Source organism: Zalophus californianus, chromosome 2 (genome assembly GCF_009762305.2).
Source record: "Zalophus californianus isolate mZalCal1 chromosome 2, mZalCal1.pri.v2, whole genome shotgun sequence".
Lineage (NCBI taxonomy): Eukaryota > Metazoa > Chordata > Mammalia > Carnivora > Otariidae > Zalophus > Zalophus californianus.
In genome coordinates, this window is record NC_045596.1 from 39452854 (window position 1) to 39475608 (window position 22755).

The 22755-nt window shown below is 39.9% G+C and overlaps 1 protein-coding gene across 5 annotated transcripts in view; it reads right to left on the reverse strand.

Annotated features, from left to right (window-relative positions):
* CORIN (corin, serine peptidase) overlaps positions 1-22755 on the reverse strand; it is a 237543-nt gene that overhangs the window by 70624 nt on the left and 144164 nt on the right. For all 5 annotated transcript variants that reach the window (XM_027598351.2, XM_027598352.2, XM_027598354.2 and 2 more), the window contains 3 exons: positions 15106-15219; positions 4563-4670; positions 1181-1291 (listed from right to left, as the gene is read on the reverse strand). In XM_027598351.2, coding sequence (XP_027454152.2) covers positions 1181-1291; positions 4563-4670; positions 15106-15219 — 333 coding nt within the window. The remainder of the gene's footprint in view (positions 1-1180; positions 1292-4562; positions 4671-15105; positions 15220-22755) is intronic.

The following is a 22755-nucleotide window of genomic DNA, read 5'->3' on the forward strand; positions in this document are numbered from 1 at the left end:
TTCTCTGACTCTAAGCCCAAACATTTCATTTTATTCCAACCCAATCTAAAGGGCCAATGAAATGACCTATGTGAAAGAACTTGCATAGTACCCTGCACACAATAAACACCTTATTTCAAAACTTGCTTATGGCATCTGACATTTGAAAGGGATGGTCTAGTAGCCACTCACCTTCCATTCCTGAAGGTTGTCTAAATTTTATCACTATTGTCCTTTAGAGCATCAGAAACCCATGTATCTTGTGGCTTCAGCCTTCACTGTTACTGCCTAATATTAAAGCTCCTTATGCTTGAACCAAGGCTCAACACCAGAATCATTATACTTGAGCACCATGTCCTTCCTTTCCCAAGATGCACCGAGATACAGTCCACTCCGTTCCACTATGTCCACCAATAAGGAATCAAGTGATATTTCCAGTTCCAACTCAACTCAGGAAGGGGAGAGTTGGGCACTGCATTTGCTAATTAATTTAGATGACTTCTCTTATGTCAAAATAAAAATCATGCAACCCACATTTCAATTTTTGCCTCATATTATAGGCAAGTTAAATATTCAATCTCATATGTATCAACTTTGTCGACTCTTAGACAGCAAAAGATGGAATAAAAACTTGAATTAGTTTGAACATGCATAAAGTGCATCATATTAACTCAGGTCAATATTGCTCTCTTTAAACACCAGCTTCAAGATTCAAGGCTGTTTACTCACCCAGAAACACAACAGCCCGTAAAGTTATAATTATTATTGTGCACTCTATATAACTCTATGAGCTACGAAGGTTTTCTTCTCTCTGGCAATTCTCTCCATATTCTCCCACAAGTGGTACCTGAGAACATGTGTGGAGGCTCCTGCAAGGAAGCCTAACTGCTCATATATACTTTGCAGAAAAAAAGTCCCCCAATCTTTGGGAAGAACATCCCCTTTGACAAAGTCACAGATGTGTGGCCAGTGATAGAGAAAACAGACACCTGCTTGGCCAGAGCAGCCAAATTAAGCTTGGAGTTGTGAGGAGAGACATGTGGAAGCCAGATACATGACACTGGTCATCACACCGCTTAATTATTATCTTTATAGATTAGAGCCAAAGTGTAACGATCTTCTGTTTGAATGCTGGATACCATATTTGTCTAACCAGGCAGAAATGAAAAAATAAGTAAATGGAAATCATCAGGGAACTCACAGCAATTGACCTCATCAGACTTATCCACACAGTCATGGTCACCATCACACACCCACTCTATTGCGATGCAGCGCCCATCTCCACAACGATGCTCCTTTGTGGGATTGCAATCTGGAGAAAACAGAAACTCGTGGGGATGCGGAGAACCAGCATGACAAACATTTAGAACCAAATGACTCATAGCTCCAGCTGAAGAGAGTCTGTTCCAACTGTTCCAATACCCTCAATACTTTTTCTATGATGGATCTGGAACAGTTAAAATGACACCTCCTACACAAGCATGTGACCCACTGGCCACCATCTCTATGGGGTAAGACCTGTCTGTTTTTCAGATGAGTAACGACTGGCCAGCTTTCTCAGGACCTATAGTTTGTTCCTGTTTTTTGTTTTGTTTAGTTGTTGTTTTCATTCCCTATGAAAAACGTTTGATTTTCACATTGGTTAAAATAAACAGAACTGTGATGTTGGTTTCACAATGTAGATAGCTGATTAGATGTATTTGCGACAACTCTACCACGTTTCTAAGAATTGTAACCTACCTCTCTATAGTAAATTGGGAAGGCAGCTATCTCCAGTCATCTTTCCTGACCCTAAGCTTAGGCTTTCTATCAAACCATCTTAATATATACACTCATATTGGGAAAAACTGCTGGATGAGAAATGCAGGATATTTATATATTTTTTTCATGATTCTTTTTACCCTGGATTTAACCTCTCCCCCAAACTATACATTCCTGGAGAAAAGAGGGAATTAAGTGATGTTTCTTCTCACAGAGAATAGAATCTATAAGGATTCTTTACCATGAGATGTGGAATAACCTTAATATAAATAGCCCTTTAAAAGATATGTGTGGGGGCACCTGGGTGACTCAGTCGTTAAGCGTCTGCCTTCGGCTGGGGTCGTGATCCCAGGGCCCTGGGATCGAGCCCCGCATCGGGCTCCCCACTCCGCGGGGGGCCTGCTTCTCCCTCTCCCACTCCCCCTGCTTGTGCTCCCTCTCTCACTGTGTCTCTCTCTGTCAAATAAATAAATAAATAAATAAATAAATAAATAAATAAATAAAATCTTTAAAAAAAAGGATATGTGTGAATAGTCAAATTGTGGAAAGAGCTGAGATGTCCAACAATAGATGATGGATAAAGATGTGGTGTGTATATATATATATATATATATATATATATATATAATGGAATATTAAATGGAATATTACTCAGCCATCAGAAGGGATGAATACTTACCATTTACATCGATGTGGATGGAACTGGAGGGTATTATACTGAGAAATTGTCAGAGAAAGACAATTACATAGTTTCGCTCATATGTGGAATATAGGAAACAGCACAGAGGACCATAGGGGAAGGGAGGGAAAACTGAATGGGAAGTCATCAGAGAGGGAGAAAAAACCATGAGAGGCTCTTAACTCTAGGAAACAAACTGAGGGTTGCTGGTGGGGAGGGGTAACTGGGTGATGGGCATTAAGGAGGGCACTTGATGTGATGAGCACTGGGTGTTATATGCAACTGATGAATCACTGAACACTACATCTGAAACTAATGATGTATTCTATGTTGGTTAATTGAATCTAAATTTAAAAAATAAAGATAAATAAATAAAAGATATGTGTGGATTCATGGGATGACAGATTCAATACTGGAGAACTATTACGAGTATCCATGAATAGTGCCATTGTCACTGACAGACTCACGGAGTGACCATGAATCTGAGAAGGCACATTGGAACAGTTAAGTAAGGTACATGGAAGATGGGAGTGCAGAGAAAAGAAGAAAGACACAATAGATGGGATGCCTGTGCAGAAACCAGAAGAACCAGCACCTGCTCAGCCTGCTAACGATGGGCAGCTGGGGCAGAGACTGGTCTAAGGGAAAGTTGTAACTATTACCATTGCATAAGGCAAGATCACCCTAAGAGCGCATTTTGTGATGTCCTACTATCTTCAGAGGACATATGTTGAGTGGTAAGACCATTCTTTATCACACAGTAACTATACCCTGGCCCTCTCCACTGACCTGTCCAACTACCAAGCCCTCCACCCTGTTCCCCACATTTCCCCCGCCCCCACTCTTTTCTCCAGTGATCTCACTGGTAAAAGGAGGGTTTGGATTAGATCATCTATAAGGCTTCTTCCAACTAGAAGGTCTGTGATGTATACAATTAAAATTGCCTCTCACTCTTTGTGCCACAATTATTCAGTCCCAGAAGGCAATCCGTATCTACCTAGTGACTTCTGGGATGATTTGTACATATACATATTTCCAAGATTTTTATGGCTACAGTGAGAGGCAGTTGGACAGCTGCTTCTAGAAACAAGCGAGTTTCCCAGCGTGGGGCCATTTCCGAGACTTGCCACTCCAAGGCATTACTCTGATTCTTCCCCAACATCCACTTCAATATTCTCTAATTGCTAACTATTATTTCACACCATTTTTCCAGGGCACCTCCTCGTCCTAGCTTGCCTTATTGTTCATATTACAAGTCCTCACGTTACTCAGTAATAGACTACCTAAAAATTCTAAAGGTAACCACAAAGTCAAAAAGGTAAATAAGCAAAAGGAATTTTGCTGCTTTTAATTCGTGAGATGCCATTCACAACTGAACACAGCTCTTTAAATAGTAGGTTCATTCATTTATTTATTAAGATATTACAGACATAGAACAGTGTGTGTGTTTATGCTAAATGAGATAAGTCAAAGAGAAAGACAAATACTGTGTGATAGCATTTATATGTGGAATCTTAAAAAGCCAAATCTGTAAAAACAGGGAGTAGAATAATAGTTACCAGGGTCTGGGGTGGGGATTTAGGAAGATGTTTATAGGTACCAACGTGTAACTAGTAAGTATGTTCATTTTTTAAAAGATCAGATCAGATTGTGTACATAAAATAAATGTGCTTGTCCTAACCCTAGGTGTCAGTTCTACTGAAGTTGTCCCTGCCGTGCTTGGCGATCAACTAAAGGAGGGGGTCTTTGGTTGCATATAATAAGGGCATCAGACACACGACAATATATGCGTCTGCAAAGTTTTGCTCAAGAGCTCAAAATCTAAACATGAGCCACTGGCTCTAACCAAAGAAGAAATAGAGCACTCTCAAGGAGAAAAATTACTAACATATTAACAACTGTTATCCATCTTTCCACTCTTAAGCACTTCCTTATTAGGACTTTATATAAGAAACGTTACATTTACACATAAGACACGACTGAGACTAGTAATTGAAAAAAACCTCCTCTTTCTAAAAATTAAGAAACCAACCATCTTGTCATTTAATCTTCTAATCACATTAACAAACAATGGGCTACAGGTTCTGGATTACACCCTTCTGTAACTTTCACTGAAAACCTTTAGGGAGACAATGCTACTTACCACAGTTCTGCTCATCACTCAGGTCCCCACAGTCATCGTATCCATCACACACAAGGCTGTAATTAAGGCACTTGCCCGTGTGACAGTGGAACATATTCTCACTGCAATCTGCACATAAGAGAAGCCGTTGATGTGTCATCAGAGCAGAACAGGGTGTTAAAACAGTACTTCATTTAACAAAAGCATATCCTGGGAGGCAAATCATAATGGTAACCAGGTCCACATCTACTGTTGTACCAGTGAGGAGACTGTGTGGTACAGAGAGATCCAAGGTCTTGCTCAAGGTCACATAACAGGTGACTGCAGAGCCAGGACTAGGACCCTCTGGCTTCCAAGCCAATACTTCTATCACTGTCTGAAAGTCTTTATCTGAAATCCACTTTATGTTACCCAAAAGCTCCTTTATAGTCAACTATGAGCACAGACACTCTCAACTCACCATAGTTCCTAATGAAGTTCATGTTCATACAGAATGAATGACTTTTAATAGAAGGTGAGCAGTTATTTCCTTAAAACATTTCCTTTAAAATGAAAGTCTGGTTTTATCAATGATAAGCACAAACGTAACTGAGAGAAAAAATTATGGAGATGATAAGGTTGTTATTTTCACATAAAATCACTTAACTCAATTGAGTGTTTCATAACAGGACCCTCAAGCAATACTGGACTAGATTACGGTGGCAAGATAAGACTAAGTGCTATGTGACCTCAAGTAGCTTAAGGTTTTATATTGAAGTAAGCAACATGTGATGAAATTTTAATAAGATATTTCTTGTAACTTGGGTAAACCAGATACTTGGGTACGCTGGTTCTGCCATCTACCAACTGTGGGAACTTGAGTTAAAATCTATGAATCTTCAAACTGATTTATGAAATTAGGATAAGGTCAATTAATAGCGTTTTGGGGAAGAGACTAATAAATGTGTGTAATGTAAATGAATATGTGTAAGATGCCAACACAATTCAATGGAAAAATAATACTCTTCAACAAACGGTGTTGGGACAAATGTAAAGTCTGGCTTTTACCTCAAAACGTACAAAAGATTATCTCAAAGTGGATCACGGACTTCAGTGTAAGAGCTAAAATTATAAAGCCTCAAGAAAAAAAAAAATAGGAAAAAAATCTTTTTGACCTTGGAAGAATTCTTGGATGTAACAAATTCTTAGCTACAACAACAAAAGCACAAGCAATTAAAAAATAGTAACAAATGGACTTTATTAAAGAATATATTTGTGGGATGCCTGGGTGGCTCAGGAGGTTGAGCATTTGCCTTCCGCTCAGGTCATGATTTCAGGGTCCTGGGATCAAGTTCCTCCTCCTCCGGCTCCTTGCTCAGCAGGGAGCCTAATTGTCCCCCTGCCTGCCACTCCCCTTGCTTGTGCTCTCTCTCTCTGACAAATAAATCAATAAAATCTTAAAAATATATATTTGTGCCTCAAAAGATACTATTAAGAAAATGAAAAGACAGGGCGCCTGGGTGGCTCAGTTGGTTAAGCCACTGCCTTCGGCTCAGGTCATGATTCTGGAGTCCCAGGATCGAGTCCCGCATCAGGCTCCCTGCTCAGCAGGGAGTCTGCTTCTCCCTCTGACCCTCCCCCTTCTCATGCGCGCTCTCTCTCTCTCTCTCTCTCTCAAATAAATAAATAAATAATCTTAAAAAAAAAAGAAAATGAAAAGACAAACCTCATACCGAAATAAGTGTTGCAAATCATGTATCTGATAAAGGACTTACATCCAGAATATACATAGAACCCCTACACTCAATAATAAGACAACTCAATCACAGGTACACAAAAGAGTTGAATAGAAAATCTTCACAGAAGACATACAAATAGCTAATAAGCACATAAAAAGGTGCTCAATATAGTCATTAAGGAAATGCAAATTAAAACCACAATGAGGTACTATTACATATCCCCTAAGATGGCTATAATAATAATTTTTAAAAAACAGAACATACCAAGTATTGGCAAGGATTCTGAGAAACGGAAGCTCTCATATATAGTTGGTGGGGATGTAAAATAATAATGCCACCTTAGAAAGCAGTACAGCGGCTTTTCATAAAGTTAACTATAACCTTATACAGTTTATGAATTCCATCCTTAGAAATCTACCCAAGAGAAATGAAACATACATCCAAACAAAGACTTGTACATAAATGTTCATAGTAGCATTATTTATAATAGCCAAAGACTAGAAACAGTCCAAACGTTCACCAGCTGGTGCATGAATAATCAAAATATAAAATACTGAAATGATGAAATATTATCCAGCCATTAAAAATATGACATTTTGATATGTGTGACAGCATAGATCAACCTCAAAACCATTATGCTAAATAAAAGAAACCAAAGACTACACATTGTATGATCCATTTATGAAGTTCCTGGAAAAAGAATACTTACAGAGACAGAAATCAGAGCAGTGGTTATCTGTGGCTGGAGGGTTGGGAGTGGGGACTGACTACAAACAGGTGGGAGGGAAATTTGAGGGGAGATGAAGAAGTTCTAGAAATAGATTGTAGTAATGGTCTTACAAATCTATAAATTTACTAAAAATCAATGGGATAACATATAGTATATGGAAATTATACTCAATAAAGCTTTAAAAAAGTTTTGTTAATATGTGTAAAGAAGCCTGCATTTAATAGAAATGAGATTTCTTAAATGTATTATCTTTTCTCTTATTTAAAGTAAATTAAGTTTGGGGCTCCTGGGTGGCTCAGATGGTTAAGCGTCTGCCTTCGGCTCAGGTCATGATCCCGGGGTCCTGGGATCGAGCCCCACATCGGGCTCCTGGCTCAGTGGGGAGCCTGCTTCTCCCTCTGCCTCTCTCCCTGCTCATGCTCTCTCTCTCTCTCTGTATCTCTGTGTCTCAAATGAATAAACAAAATCTTTAAAAATAAATAAATAGGGCGCCTGGGTGGCTCAGTTGGTTAAGCGACTGCCTTCGGCTCAGGTCATGATCCTGGAGTCCCGGGATCGAGTCCCACATCGGGCTCCCTGCTCAGCGAGGAGTCTGCTTCTCCCTCTAACCCTCCCCCCTCTTATGTACTCTCTCTCTCTCTCTCTCTCATTCTCACTCTCTCAAAATAAATAAAACTTAAAAAAATAAATAAAAATAAAAATAAATAAATAAAGTAAATTAAGTTTAATGATCAGTAGTCCAGTCTCCTAAATTCTAGCTGTTGTTTCTCCTCAAGCATAAGTCTGCTTCTCACACGACTGGTGATGGGTACCTCTTCACTATAAACGTCCCAAACCCTATAATAATTCCTTATCAAAATTCTTGGGCATTGATCAGTTAAACTGTTAGCCACATACATCAAATTATTTATTTATTACTTACATAAATTATAAATTTCTATTTCCTGAAGCATTCTTCTAAGAAGCTACTTAAATACTTTTAGAATCACATCACTTTAAAAGTGTAACAAGCCTTAGGGACCATCTGTTCAGTGCCTACATAAAAAAGGGTGTGTATGTGAACAACACACACATACGTGTGCTACACATATGCTCACACTTATACACATGCCGAACTTTATAAGTACCTTTAATTTTTTATTTCTCCCAGGCTGAATAATTTTAATAACAAGGATGACCATCACAAGGGAAAATAAAGAACTAAGGAGAGGTCCAGTTTTCACCTCCACAGTACTATTTCCTCCCATTCAGCAGAGGGCGCTAACTCTCCACCCTGCACCCCACTGCTGCCAGGCAACTGCTGCACTCAGTGCTCCCTGAGTCAAGAAAGTTTACAACATTGGTTCTCCTGCCCACCGAGCAGAGTTGAGGAATTTGTGCATCAAAATATACACATTTCCTTGGGAAGTTTCAAAAGGTCTTTTTGATTTTTGTTTTGTTTTTTTTTTTCATCTAAACTACTCTTGTGGGAACTTTTGAATCAGTATGCTAGCATCAGCAATAACCGGGGCCTCAACCTGATCATCAGTGCAAAACTATTTGCGTTCCCCAAAGGAGGGGGTAGGGTGGAGGGGTGACATATTTTAAACCATATGAGTTAATTTTTTTTTTTTTTTTTAGGCAGTGCACTTACATTTTTTTTTTCATGGTAAGACTGGGGAATCAAATACTCCTTTTAGAATCTGATTAACTTTGGAACACACCAAAAATTTCTAAAGATTCATGCAACCCCTCTGTGAGGTCCATTCTGAAAACCTTGATAATTCATATTAAAACACCTTGTTGTAGATATTTTTTTAAATGAATGCTGTCATTTAGTAAATTATTTCATAAAAATAAACATTTATTTCATAAGTGGAGATGACTCAAGCATTTTTAAAATTTCCTTATTATTCACACAGGTGCAGATTCAACTTTCTATTATTATGGCTTACTTGGTTAGAAGCCATTTTCAGAATTTAGATACAAAACTGGCCGCATTGGGAAAACAACTTGTTACCTCTCTAAGGTCTGTGTGATAAACACACAAAACCTTAACTGGAGGCACTGCACGGCAGAAATGAATAGCAAATAGCAAAGATCACAGTGCCTCCTTTTATTGGAATAAATGTTTATTTGAATTGAAAAGAGATGTTGTCAGCACAATTTAGGGACAACAAATCAAAATTTTCAAAAGCTTTTTGCTATGACTTTCTTGCTCAGTATAAGCATAATTTTACATAACCTAAGGTAGATGTTTTTCTAGATACAGATTTTTCTTCTTAATGAGTACCTGATGCAAAATGTTACTTCTGGAGTTCTTGCATGTTGATGTTCATTTCAGTTTGGCATCTTACACTATTGACATTTTCCCCCCTCAAGATTATCATTAAATTAAAGGAGACAACTAAAGAACAGAAAACCTTTTATCAAGAGCTTCATTCATTTAGCTTGGTCTCTATTGAGTCTATAAACATAATTGTGTTGCCTCAACTCAAGATTCAAGTATGGAGGCTCAATTTCCACCCAGAGGCGCCCTCATTTTGAGATGACCAGAGAGGTTCCATGGTTTGCCCACAGTTGCCTAGCTCACTACAGCTACCCGGGCTTCTTGATTCCCTGGGTGCTTTTGACTGTTGACTTCTAGCCCTGAAGGAAGACTTCTTCTCCACAGCAGTACTCCTGACAACTTGGAGTGGGTAATTCTTTATTGTGAGGACTGTTGGGTGCACTGTAGGATGTTGAACAGCATCTCTCGTCTCTACCCACTAAATGCCAGTAACACCTCGTCCAAACTCCACACTGTGACAATTAAGTATGTCTCCATACATTACAAAATGTCTCCTGGGGGGCAAAACTGCCCTCACTTCCGAACCACTGAATTAGATTTTCTAAACATCACCTGTGTCCACGGCCTAGTTTTAATCCCATCTTTCCATCAGCTTTCTCCACACAAATATAACTCCTCGTAATCCTGCCCTCATCTATACTCAAAGGACCTACCGCTCCTATCTTTTTGTTTATACCAACATTTTTCTTTGTGACATCTCCTCTATTATTTTTGCTCTAAAGTACCATATTCAATGATCTCCATGTTTATATGTAATTTCTCTGATTAGGCTCAAAGATTCATGAAGAAAGAAACCATGTCTTAATAGTCTTTATATTTCCTGGGTATCTAGAACATGCTTCACATAGCAGAAATTCAAGAATATTCAATAGTTTTATTGATTCCTGTAACAGATTGCTACTAAACAGAAGTGAATTTTCCAGACATCTGAAGCTTCTTCCTTTAGTGTAGAATGTTATATTCTCCTTTTTATTATTTTGATGGCAATATTTCTGGTATTTACTTGCATCCCTGCCTTAGTAAAAAGAATATAGTAAATGTGGTCATTTTTAGTGATTCAGAAACATCACCTGGAATACCAGTTTTTATTTTGTGCTGTTTGGGTTGCCTCCTTTCTAAAATAGCTTCATGTGGTGCTGGTTTTAAAACTGTTGCAGATATTTGGGGCGCCTGGGTGGCTCAGTTGGTTATGCATCTGACTCTTGGTTTCAGCTCAGGTCATGATCTCAGCGTCATGAGATCCAACCCCTCATCTGGCTCCACACTCAGCGGGGAGTCTGCTTCTCCCTCCCTCCCTCTCCCTCTGCTCCTTCCCCCCCTAAAATAAATAAATAAAAGTCTATTAAATAAATAAATAAAGCTATTGTGGCTATTTTAGTGTTTGTTTCCTGTGCAAAATATCCCCTGACCTTTATCAGCTGTCCCCATGACTTCCAGTGGTCATCCTTTACACCTTGGAGGTAAGAGGCACTGGGGAGGGGTGGATGGAGGTGAGGTGGGGGGGTGTGGAAGAGAGGGGAGATGTGTTGAATAAGACTGCAATAACCACAACAGCAACCATAAATCCTGGCACTCTTTCAGCATTATTGCATGTCAGACAGACAATGGTCTATGTGCTACATAGGCAAACGTTCGTTATTCTGCACAATAGTTCTAGAGACAGCTACTGTTATTGTCTTATTTTACTGATGAGGACCCTGAGGCCCAGAGAGATGGAGAGACTTGCCCAGGTTCACAGAAGCAGGAAATGGTAAAGAAGAGATAGGAACCCAGGCAGCCTGACTCAAGAGATTACAGGAGTAATCACTACACTTTGTGGCAATTAGTATAATTAATTGTACTTAGAATAAGTAGTTAACACAGCATAATTAGTACGTAGTATAATTAGTATAATATGTAGCATAATTATACTAAAATATAAGTCAACCAATTATACCCCAAATTCGAGCAAATGATTTCCAAAAGTATTTGACAGTGATTTTATGTGGCTTAGAAATGTGTGGACTTTGTGGCAGCTCTTTTCTTTGTGATAACCATTTTCCTTGAAGCCGTTTTGTGACAGCGATTATTCATGTGCTAAGCACCAGCTAGGTACCAGACACCATTCTAGAGCTGGTTATAGAATCAAAAGATTATAGAATGTGAGTAACAAAAGACACACCAGACACCCTCTAGTCCACTGGCCTCAAATCTGGCTGCACGTTAGAATTACCTGGGCAGTTTTGCAAAGGAAGCTGGGCTCCAACTCTAGAACAACTGATTTAGGATCCCTGCAGGTGGGGCTTCCTGATACTTGGCTTACCGGTGTAATAGACAATTCTCTGCCAAAGTGTCATAGAGCATCCAAAATAAATATTTTCCTCTCATAGAAATGATCAGAAGGTGGGCGCCTGGGTGGCTCAGTTGGTTAAGCAACTGCCTTCGGCTCAGGTCATGATCCTGGAGTCCTGGGATCGAGTCCCGCATCGGGCTCCCCGCTCAGCAGAGAGTCTGCTTCTCCTTTTGACCCTCCCTGCTCTCATGTACTCTCTCTCTCTCTCATTCTCACTCTCTCAAAAAAATAAATAAATCTTTAAAAAAAAAAAAAAGAAATGATCAGAAGGTAATTGTTCACCAAGTCTGAACTTATATGAACAAGAGTGAGATCTTGCCATTTGCGACAACATGGGTGGACCTTGAGAGTGTTGTGCTAAATGAAATAAGTCAGACAGAGAAGGACAAATACGAAATGATTTCATTTTTATGTGGAATCCAGAAAACAAAACAAACAAACAGAACGAGATCTTGCCATTTGCGACAACATGGGTGGACCTTGAGAGTACTGTGCTAAGTGAAATAAGTCAGACAGAGAAGCATAGGGAATATAGTCGACAATATTGTATGGGGACAGATGGTGACTACACTTGTGGTAAGCCCTGAGTAACGTACAGAGCTGTCGAATCACTGTGTTGCACACCTAAAACTAATAATATAACATTGTGTGTCAATTATACTTCAATAGAAACAAACAAACAAATAAGAGAGGATCAGGTTCAGCTCTTGCACTCTGAACCACTGGCAAATTCATTCATGACTCTCAACCTCAGCTCTGCAGCTGTATAAAAAGGGTAATACGTCCTTTGCTAAAAATTAAATCAAATCATGTAAATAGATGCTTCTAGCATAGTTGATTAGGAGACCCACAAATAATAATTCCTTCTCTTCCTTTCTTTGAAGGCAGTCCTCCTCCCATACATGCCAGCACCCTGGGAGCTGGCATATCCTTCCGCTCCTCATTAGGAATGCCCAGCAATACTTGCTTCTCCCCCCAGGCGTATGTAGGCTGCATTCACGCTCTGATTTGCATCCATGCCCTATTTCAGACTTACACTATTCCTTCACCACAGGGTGGTGACAGTGGGAGCGTGGCACCCTCAATAAATGACTACAATACCACAGGCACTGAATGTTAAAACTCAGAGTCAAATGCCCTTGTAAGTTTGGAAAGAATTGCACGCGAAGCTTTCAAGGTGTAACTAAGCATTTTCACAGACAAATTTTCTGAAGGGATGTATTTTATTTCCTCAACAGACCAAACCACATGGGTGTTAAAGTATGCTCATGAGGAAAGCCCATTATCTTCCTTAATGAACTCTTCAGCTCCTAGGACATGCTATAGACCTTACAGAATAGTAGTAATACCTTGTTTGTTCAGTCACTGACTAGGAAAATTTACTCCTTCCAATTCAATTCAACCCAAGCAGCAGCAATCTCTTACTGTTTAAAGTGCAATGCTCGATGCGCTGGGTGCAATGAAGGAACGTAATGATGAGCCAGTATTGGCCCAACCACTGGGGCAGAGGCACATACAGAACTTTAATAATCTCTCATGGGCCATATTGGGAGATAAGGAAAAGATTCCACCACATTTCCCATAAATTGGATATAATTCTATTGAACCATTTTAAATTCCCTACTGTGGGTGCTCTATAAAAATATTCCCTCCTAAGTCCACAGCAATTCTCCCCAACGTAAGTATACATCCAATGAAAATGTTTTTCATGTAAAATCATATGCTACAGGGTTTTCTGAAGAGAGAATTCCAAATTATAAAAACAAATGTCTTAGTGAAAACATTTCCAAACTATGGTGGCATATCTGAAATTCCACAGGATGCTACATATTACACAAAAATGAAAAAAAATAATTAATGAACAATAAATAAACAAAGGTGGAAGTATATATGGACAAATAATTTTGAGGAAACGCCAAGTTAAGCAAAATGGGTAAGTCTTTTATAAAACTGCAGCATTTCTCAGAACTTTTAATATGTGAATATGTATTGCAACTCTCTAAAAAGTAGATTTGATAGCATTTCTCAAACTTACTTTTTTCTCAAGCAATTTTCAGGGTTCAGGCACTATGAAACATCAGTTTGCGAAACACTGACCTGAAATATTACCATAATATAATGCCTTTCAAAACTTATGATAGATAAGCATGCTAGGCCTTCACACGGAAGACGTGTTTCACCTGGCAAACAGACCATAAGAACCTTTCAATTAAGGTCAACAATTATGAGCTCTCATACAGCCTTGGCAATTCCTACAGGGAGTAAAACACAGCTTTTCCCATGGTAATTTTTTGCTCATCATATATAACCATTAGAAAGCAATTAGAACACAATTGCATGTGGCTCTGCTTTGGAGGCAAATCCTGCAATGCATTATTGAGGCTAATTTTTCCTTCTCATCTGTTGCATAAGTGTAAAACAACTTGAAAGCTGAATATATATCATATATATATCATATATATATCATATATATATGTTATGGACAGAATGTTTATGTCCTTCCAAAATGCGTAGGTGAAGGTCTTAACCCCCAAATAACTGTATGTGGAGACAGGACCTGTAAGGAGGTGCTACAGGTTACATGAGGCCATAAAGGTGGGGCCCTAATCTAATAGTACCCTTATAAGAAGAGGAGGAGACCCTCTCCCGCCCCCGCCCCGCCTCCAACGGGGTCAAGTGAGCACAGAGGAAGATGGAAGCCTCCTAGAAGCCAAGAAAAGAACTCTCACCAGAAACTGAACCTCGTTGACCTTGACCTTAGACTCTCCGGCCTCCAGAACCATACGAGAATAAATTTCTCCTGTTTAAACCATGCGGTCTGTGGTATTTTACATGGTAGCCCAAGCAGATTAGGACAGCATTAGACAAACCACCCACCAATTCAATCAAAACAACTATTCAAATCCATAGTAAATCAATTGACGATGTTTATGGCTGAATCTCTCAATCCATGGATTTAAAGTAGTTAGCACCATGGACTATCGCCAGGTTTAGAGAAAGCATAAACAAACAAGAGGCTTTGCATCTGCTGTGTCAGGAATGTTAAGGATCAGGCGGGTGAAACACTTGCCTATTGAAAATGTCCTTTAAAAAAAAAGAAAGAAAGAAAATGTCCTTTTTAAAAAAGCTGACCTTTCGACTCATTAAGCTTTCAAAACAAAAACAAAAGCCTCACCCAAACAAAATAAACAAAAAACCTCCCTCCAATTTTAAGCCACTTGATGCAAAACTCGTTTCCACTGCGACCTCCGGCTCTCGAGCTCCTAACGGAATCGCGCCTTTGAAAAGGTGCGCAAACACACTGGCTGCCCCCCGATTGCTCCCGTCAGAAAGGCAAACTAACAGTCGTCTACGCCAACGCCCGGCGGTTGTCAGGGTCTGACAGCGGAATGGTTTTGGTTTCCAGGCCCTGGCCCCGGACACCGCCCCCGCGCCCCCCGCCACCCCGCGCCTACTGCAATGCGCCTCGTCGCTCCAGTCGTCACAGTCGTTGTGCCCATTGCACTGCAGCTTCCCGGGCACGCAGAGCCCGCTGGCGCACAGAAAGCTCTCGCCCCCTCCGCAGAGCGCTGGAAAAGAAGAGCAGGGACACCATGTCAGAATAAGCCTTTTTCCTTCAAAAGTCAGGAGACAAAAGAACAGCAGGAACACCCTCCTTGCTATTCAAGATTTGTTTCCAAATCCCCTCACCGAGTTTTCTTGGGCCCTGTAGGACATTAATTGTGAAATTACCTGGGAAGGATACAAGGAGCGTTGGCCTGAGAAAAGCGAAAGAAAACTCCCCAGTGGGCTTGCTGCGTGAGAGGTTTCCATGCTCAGAGCGGAAGAGGGGGACCTTATCAATGGCACAACTTATGTGGGGGGGGGGGATACCAAACGTGAGTATTTTTCTTAATAACTGCAAAGTATTTAAAAACGAAGTGCTATTAGTTGAAGAAACATAAAAAAAAAAAAAAAAACCCACAATCCTCTCCTTCTAAAACGCTACTCAGTGTTGCACAGAAAAAGTTATGGTAAAAAGAATCAATTGTGTGCTTGAACCAAGCCTAGGGACACCCTGCCCTGTAGTGAAATATATTACAAGTATTTAACATATATTACTTTCAGGTACAATATAGTGATCCAACAATTCTATACATTACACAGGGTTCATCACAATAAGTGTACTCTTAATCTCCTTCATCTATTTCACCCATCCCCCCACCCACCTCCCTTTTAACAACCACCAGTTTATTTCTCATATTTGAGGGTTTTTTTGTTTCTCTTTTTTTTCTTTGTTCATTTGTTTTGTTTCTTAGCTCCACATATGAATGAAATCATATGGTATTTGTCTTTCTCTGACTCATTTCACTTAGTATTATACTCTCTAGATCCATCCATCTTGTTGCAAATAGTAAGACTTCATTCTTTTTTAGGCTGAATAATATTCAATTGTATGTATATATAGCACATCTTTTGTATCCATTTCATCTGTGGATAGATACTTCGGTTGCTTCCATGTCTTGGCTATTGTAAATAATGCTGCAATAAACATAGGGGTGCATATATCTAGCCTGCCAAGAACTGTCTCTCCAATAGTTACAGTCCTGTGGTACCCAGGAATGCCCCCCTCACCACCAGAGCCCGGTGATTAAGGAGCATCCCCTATGTGAACTGTGTGCACCTGCTGGCTTCAGCAAGGCAGTGGGAAAGTGCAGGGTGAGGGCATGCTACTGGCTTTCATGATGTTTTACTTTTTTAATCTGAAAAAAAACTTAATTTTTTCATGAGTTCTCAATTCAGAATAACAGTAAATAAATACAACCCTTGAAGATTTCTGTGTCTTTTGTCTCCGTCCCTCCACAAAAGCTAGTGTGATCACGTATGTGGTCAGACGCCTGCTCACTGTCACTGCTCCCTAAACAGTGTATTCCTTGATGAGATGAACCCTGTCGACCAAAGGGAACCAAGAAATACAGAATATTTTAACTCAGAATTAGAAATGCGGAAAAGTACAGACTGAATGCTCCAGGCAGGGAAACCCATGTCTCTCACATTTCCCATGTTCCTGGGCCCTAGGAGAGTGACGGACACTCAGGAGATTCTTAGTTAATAGATGATGGGGAAAAGTCAACTTAAGCTCAACGAAGCACCGTATATTGCCAAAAAGCAAAGAAAAAATACAATTAATGAATTATTTTCCAATGCTATCAAGGAAATCAGAATTTTGATTTGCTGAACAGTAAGTACTAGTTGATTTAGTTAAGTTTCTTATGATGGCACTTCATGCGTAATCATCATAAGATCACCAACAATGGTCTGGTTTTCCATTACATGCCACCATTTCAGTATCAATACAAAGGACATCTGTGGACTTCAACTGCCAAAATATGAAACACATTTATATTTCAAAGAGCCTTAGAAGATTCAGCACAGGACTGCATTCCTATACCTACAAATACAGACTTCTAAAAGGGACACAGGAAACCAGATATAAAATGAGAATCCAAAACACTAAGATTTTACTGGCCAGTCTATACAATATCCTCTCTCTAGGGTTGAGAGAAAATTTGCAAGGCGTAAGTGTTTATTCTATTGTTGAGATTGTTTCTGTGTTATATTAGAGAGTGCAGAAATTCCATATGTCTGCATTTCAGCAGCTGCAATGCTTCAGAAGAATTATTGCATTCCCCACCTTATGGCTCTGGTGAATCCTTGACAAATGTAGCTAAGTTCAACATTACATAGCTCCTAACATTTAGGTTTCATCTGTAAGACCCCATATATTTTACTTCAGTAAAGCCATTTCTTGCATATGATTATACCAAATCTGGATCAAATTTAAAACATAGCATTGTTTGCATTGTTCTGATTATTGATATCCCCGCCTTGGCTGATTCCACAGAAACTGACTTCTTTTGTGTGGTTCCTCAGTGGGAGGTGTGGCTCCCCTTAGTTTTAGGACATTGTAAATTGTTTCTTTATACTTATTCTTTCTTTAGAAGCTCATAGTTTCGTTAATTAATATTATTTTTGTAAACTCAGAATGATTTTTGTATACTTTTTGTTTGATGTCTCCTTAACTTGTATTCAGAATTTCCACTTTCTCTGTGTGAAACTGTTCAACTAGCCAAGTACTTCAAACACATCTTATTTGGGATTTTCAAAGAGCCCCCCATAAAGCAGACAGGCAGGCATTCTATCACAACTTCCTTAGGGGAAATGATGATGATTTGCCACGTGGTAAAGACAACAATTGCCCAAAGTTATATATGTAGCCACGTAGACACAGGATCATGAGGTATGAGCTTCAGCCCCAGTCCTCCATGCCACACCCATGCCCTGTTCCTTGTCCAGGGCAGTTATGTAGTCTCCTGATTTGTGGTCAGTTCAAAGGCATCAGGTTTAGGTAAAAGTTCAAGTTTGTCTTTATTTTTGAGGTGATTTGGGCCAGATGAGATGACATTCCATTTCACCTCTGAGTTTTTTGGAGAATACCCTGGGTGAGCTCATAACAAGTTTCTGTGGAGATTTTTCGATCATAAACTTCACATTCTTATAACAATCATCTTTATACAAACAGCCTTTTGACTTAGCCCTTAAGGTGACAAAGGGAAATTCCTTGAGGAGAAGGCATGCTATAAAATCTTGATACTGTTTCCACTAACATCATCTATAATTCTAAGAGGTACATGTTGGACTTTAAATCCATGGGGGGGAGGGGGCGGAGCAAGATGGCAGAGGAGTAGGAGACCCGGATTTCGTCTGGTCTCAGGAATTCAGCTACATAGGGATCAAACCATTCTGAACACCTACGAACTCAACAGGAGATCGAAGAAAAGAATAGCAACAACTCTCTGAACAGAAAAGCGACCACTTTCTGGAAGGTAAGATGTGCGGAGAAGTGAATCCAAGGTGATATTCGGGAAGATAGATGGCGGGGGAGGGGGCCTCCGTTGGCCGCTTCTGGCAAGTGCTAGAGCAGTGGAGCACAAACTCGGAACTTTTAGAAGTCGGCTCCGCTGAGGGACGTCGCTCCAGTGGCTAAGCGGGGGGTGGAACCCTCGCGGGACAGTGTGGTCTCAGGACCCTCGGGGTCACAGAAAGACCGGGGCTGCCTGAGTGCGGCAGAGCTCCCAGGTATCGGAGCAGGGAAGCCGGCTGCAGAGACGGAGCCGAGGCACAGGTTCTCAGCTCAGGGTTGCCATAAACTGTGATCCGTGTCACAGTTGGGCCACTGCTCCTCCAGCAGGGACCCAACAAGCGGCAGATCCGGAGAGACTCCCCTTTCTCCCCGGGGAGGAGCAGTGTGGGAGCGCACCGCTGGGATCTGCTGGGTTTGGAGACTCCACACGGGGTCGGGTGCCAGAGATAGAAACGTTCGATCACAGGCCGGGTGAGCACGGAGTGCGGCCGGAGACTGGGGAGACAGGAGTGATTGACTGCTTTTCTCTGGGGGCGCACTGAGGAGCGGGGCCCGAGTTCTCGGCTCCTCCGGGGCAGAGATTGGGAGGCTGCCATTTTCACTCTCGTCCTCCAAAGCTGTACGGAAAGCTTGCGGGGAACAAAAGCTCCCGAGAGCAAACCCAAGCAGATGACTTAGCCCGGACCGGCAAGGGCGGGGCAATTCCGCCTCCGGCAAAGACTTTTGGGAACCACGGAAACAGGCCCCTCCCCCAGAAGAGCAGCAAGAACAGCCGGCCAAGACCAAGTTTTCTTTTTTTTTTAATTTTTTTAATTTTTCTTTGTCCCTTTTTCAACCAACATCTTATCAATCCCTTTTTTAAAAAAATCTTTTTTATTTTTCATTTTTAGAGTCATATTCTATCTCTTCATAGTAGTTAACCTTATTTTTGTATGTATATATATATATATATATATATATATATATATATGTTGTTCTCTCTTTAAAATTTTGGAATACAGTTTCTTCTAACAGACCAAAATATACCCTAAATCTCTAGGGTATGGCTTTGTCCTAGTCTCCTGCCTGATCACATTCTCTCCCTTTTTTTTTTTTTAAATTCTCTTCTTTCTTTTTGCAACCAACTTCTTATCTTATCAATTCCTTCTATAAAATCTTTTATAATTTTAGTCTTTACAGTCATATTCCATCCCTTCATCATATTTACCTTTATTTTTGTACCTATATAAGTTTTTCTTTCTTTAAAATTTTGGGAGGCACTTTCTTCAAACAGACCAAAATACACCAAAAATCTAGTGTGTGGCACTGATCTATGCACCAGCCTGATCATATTTGATCATATTTTGTTGTTGTTTTTTTTTATCTTTTTCTTTTTCTTCTTCTTTTTTTTCCTTCTTTCTTTCCCTTTCTTTTTCCCCGGTTTCAGGTCTCTTCTGATTTGTTTAGTGTAAATTTTTCTGGGGTCATTGTTACCCTGTTAGCATTTTGTTCTCTCATTCATCTATTCTCCTCTGGACAAAATGACAAGATGGAAAAAATCACCTCAAAGAAAAAAAGAACAAGAGGCAGTACCGACTGCCAGGGACCTAATCAATATGGACATTAGTAAGATGTCAGAACTAGAGTTCAGAATGACAATTATAAAGATACTAGCTGGGCTTGAATAAAGCGTGGAAGATATTAGAGAAACGCTTTCTGGAGAAATAAAAGAACTAAAATCTAACCAAGTCAAAATCAAAAAGGCTATTAATGAGGGGCAATCAAAAATGGAGGCTCTAACTGCTAGGATAAATGAGGCAGAAGAGAGAATTAGTGATATAGAAGACCAAATGATGGAAAAACAGCAAGCTGAGAAAAAGAGAGATAAACAACTACTGGATGACGAGGGCAGGATTAGAGAGATAAGCGATACCATAAGATGAAACAACATTAGAATAATTGGGATCCCAGAAGAAGAAGAAAGAGAGAGAGGGGCAGAAGGTATATTGGAGCAAATTATAGCAGAGAACTTTCCTAATTTGGGGAAGGAAATAGGCATCAAAATCCAGGAGGCACAGAGAACCCCTCTCAAAATCAATAAAAATAGGTCAACAGCCTGACATAAGTAAAACTTATGAGTCTCAGAGACAAAGAGAAAATCCTGAAAGCAGCTCAGGACAAGAGATCTGTAACCTACGATGGGAGAAACATTAGATTGGCAACAGACCTATCCACAGAGACCTGGCAGGCCAGAAAGGACTGGCATGATATATTCAGAGCACTAAATGAGAAAAATATGCAGCCAAGAATACTGTATCCAGCTAGGCTGTCACTGAAAATAGAAGGAGAGATAAAAAGCTTCCAGGACAAACAAAAACTAAAGGAATGTGCAAACACGAAACCAGCCCTACAAGAAATCTTGAAAGGGGTCCTCTAAGCAAAGAGAGAGCCTAAAAGTAACATAGACCAGAAAGGAACACAGACAATATACAGTAACAGTCACCTTACAGGAAATACAATGGCACTAAATTCATATATTTCAATAGTTACCCTGAATGTAAATGGGCTAAATGCCCCAATCAAAAGACACAGGCTATCAGACTGGATAAAAAAACAAGACCCATCGATATGCTATCTGCAAGAGACTCATTTTAGACCCAAAGACACCCCCAGATTGAAAGTGAGGGAGTGGAAAACCATTTACCATGCTAATGGACACCAAAAGGAAGCTGGAGTGGCAATCCTTATATCAGACAAATTAGATTTTAAACCAAAGACTATAGTAAGAGATGAGGAAGGACACTATATCATACTTAAAGGGTCTATCCAACAAGAAGATCTAACAATTGTAAATATCTACGCCCCTAACATGGGAGCACCCAATTATATAAGCCAATTAATAACAAAAGCAAAGAAACACATTGACAACAATACAATAATGGTGGGTGACTTTAACACCCCCCCTCACTGAGATGGACAGATCCATCTAAGCAAAAGATCAACAAGGAAATAAAGACTTTAAATGACACACTGGACCAAATGGACTTCACAGATATATTCAGAACATTCCAACCCAAAGCAACAGAATACACATTCTTCTCTAGTGCCCATGGAACATTCTCCAGAATAGATCACATTCTAGGCCACAAATCAGGTCTCAACCGGTACCAAAAGATTGGGATCATTCCCTGCCTATTTTCAGACCACAATGCTTTGAAACTAGAACTCAGTCACAAGAGGAAAGTCAGAAAGAACTCAAATACATGGAGGCTAAAGAGCATCCTACTAAAGAATGAATGAGTCAACCAGGAAATTAAAGAAGAATTTAAAAAATTCATGGAAACAAATGAAAATGAAAACACAACTGTTCAAAATCTTTGGGATACAGCAAAGGCAGTCCTGAGAGGAAAGTATATAGCAATACAAGCCTTTCTCAAGAAACAAGAAAGGTCTCAAATACACAACCTAACCCTACACCTAAAGGAGGTGGAGAAAGAACAGCAAATAAAGCCTAAGGAGAAGAGAAATAATAAAGATCAGAGCAGAAATCAATGAAATAGAAACCAAAAGAACAGTAGAACAGATCAATGAAACTAGGAGCTGGTTCTTTGAAAAAATTAATAAGATTGATAATCCCCTGGCCAGACTTATCAAAAAGAAAAGAGAAATGAGCCAAATAAATAAAATCATGAATGAAAGAGAAGGGATCACAACCAACACCAAAGAAATACAAACAATTATAAGAACATATTATGAGCAACTATATGCCAGCAAATTAGATAATCTGGAAGAAATGGATGCATTCCTAGAGACGTATAAACTACCAAAACTGAACCAGGAAGAAACAGAAAACCTGAGCAGACCTATAACCACTAAGGAAATTGAAGCAGTCATCAAAAATCTCCCAACAAACAAGAGCCCAGGGCCAGATGGCTTCCCAGGGGAATTCTACCAAACATTTAAAGAAGAATTAATACTATTCTTCTGAAACTGTTCCAAAAAATAGAAATGGAAGGAAAACTTCCAAACTCGTTTTATGAGGCCAGGATTACCTTGATCCCAAAACCAGACAAAGACCCCATCAAAAAGGAGAATTACAGATCAATATCCCTGATGAACAGGGTTGGAAAATTTCTCACCAAAATACTAGCCAATAGGATCCAACAGTACATTAAAAGGATTATTCACCACGACCAAGTGGGATTTATCCCTGGGCTGCAAG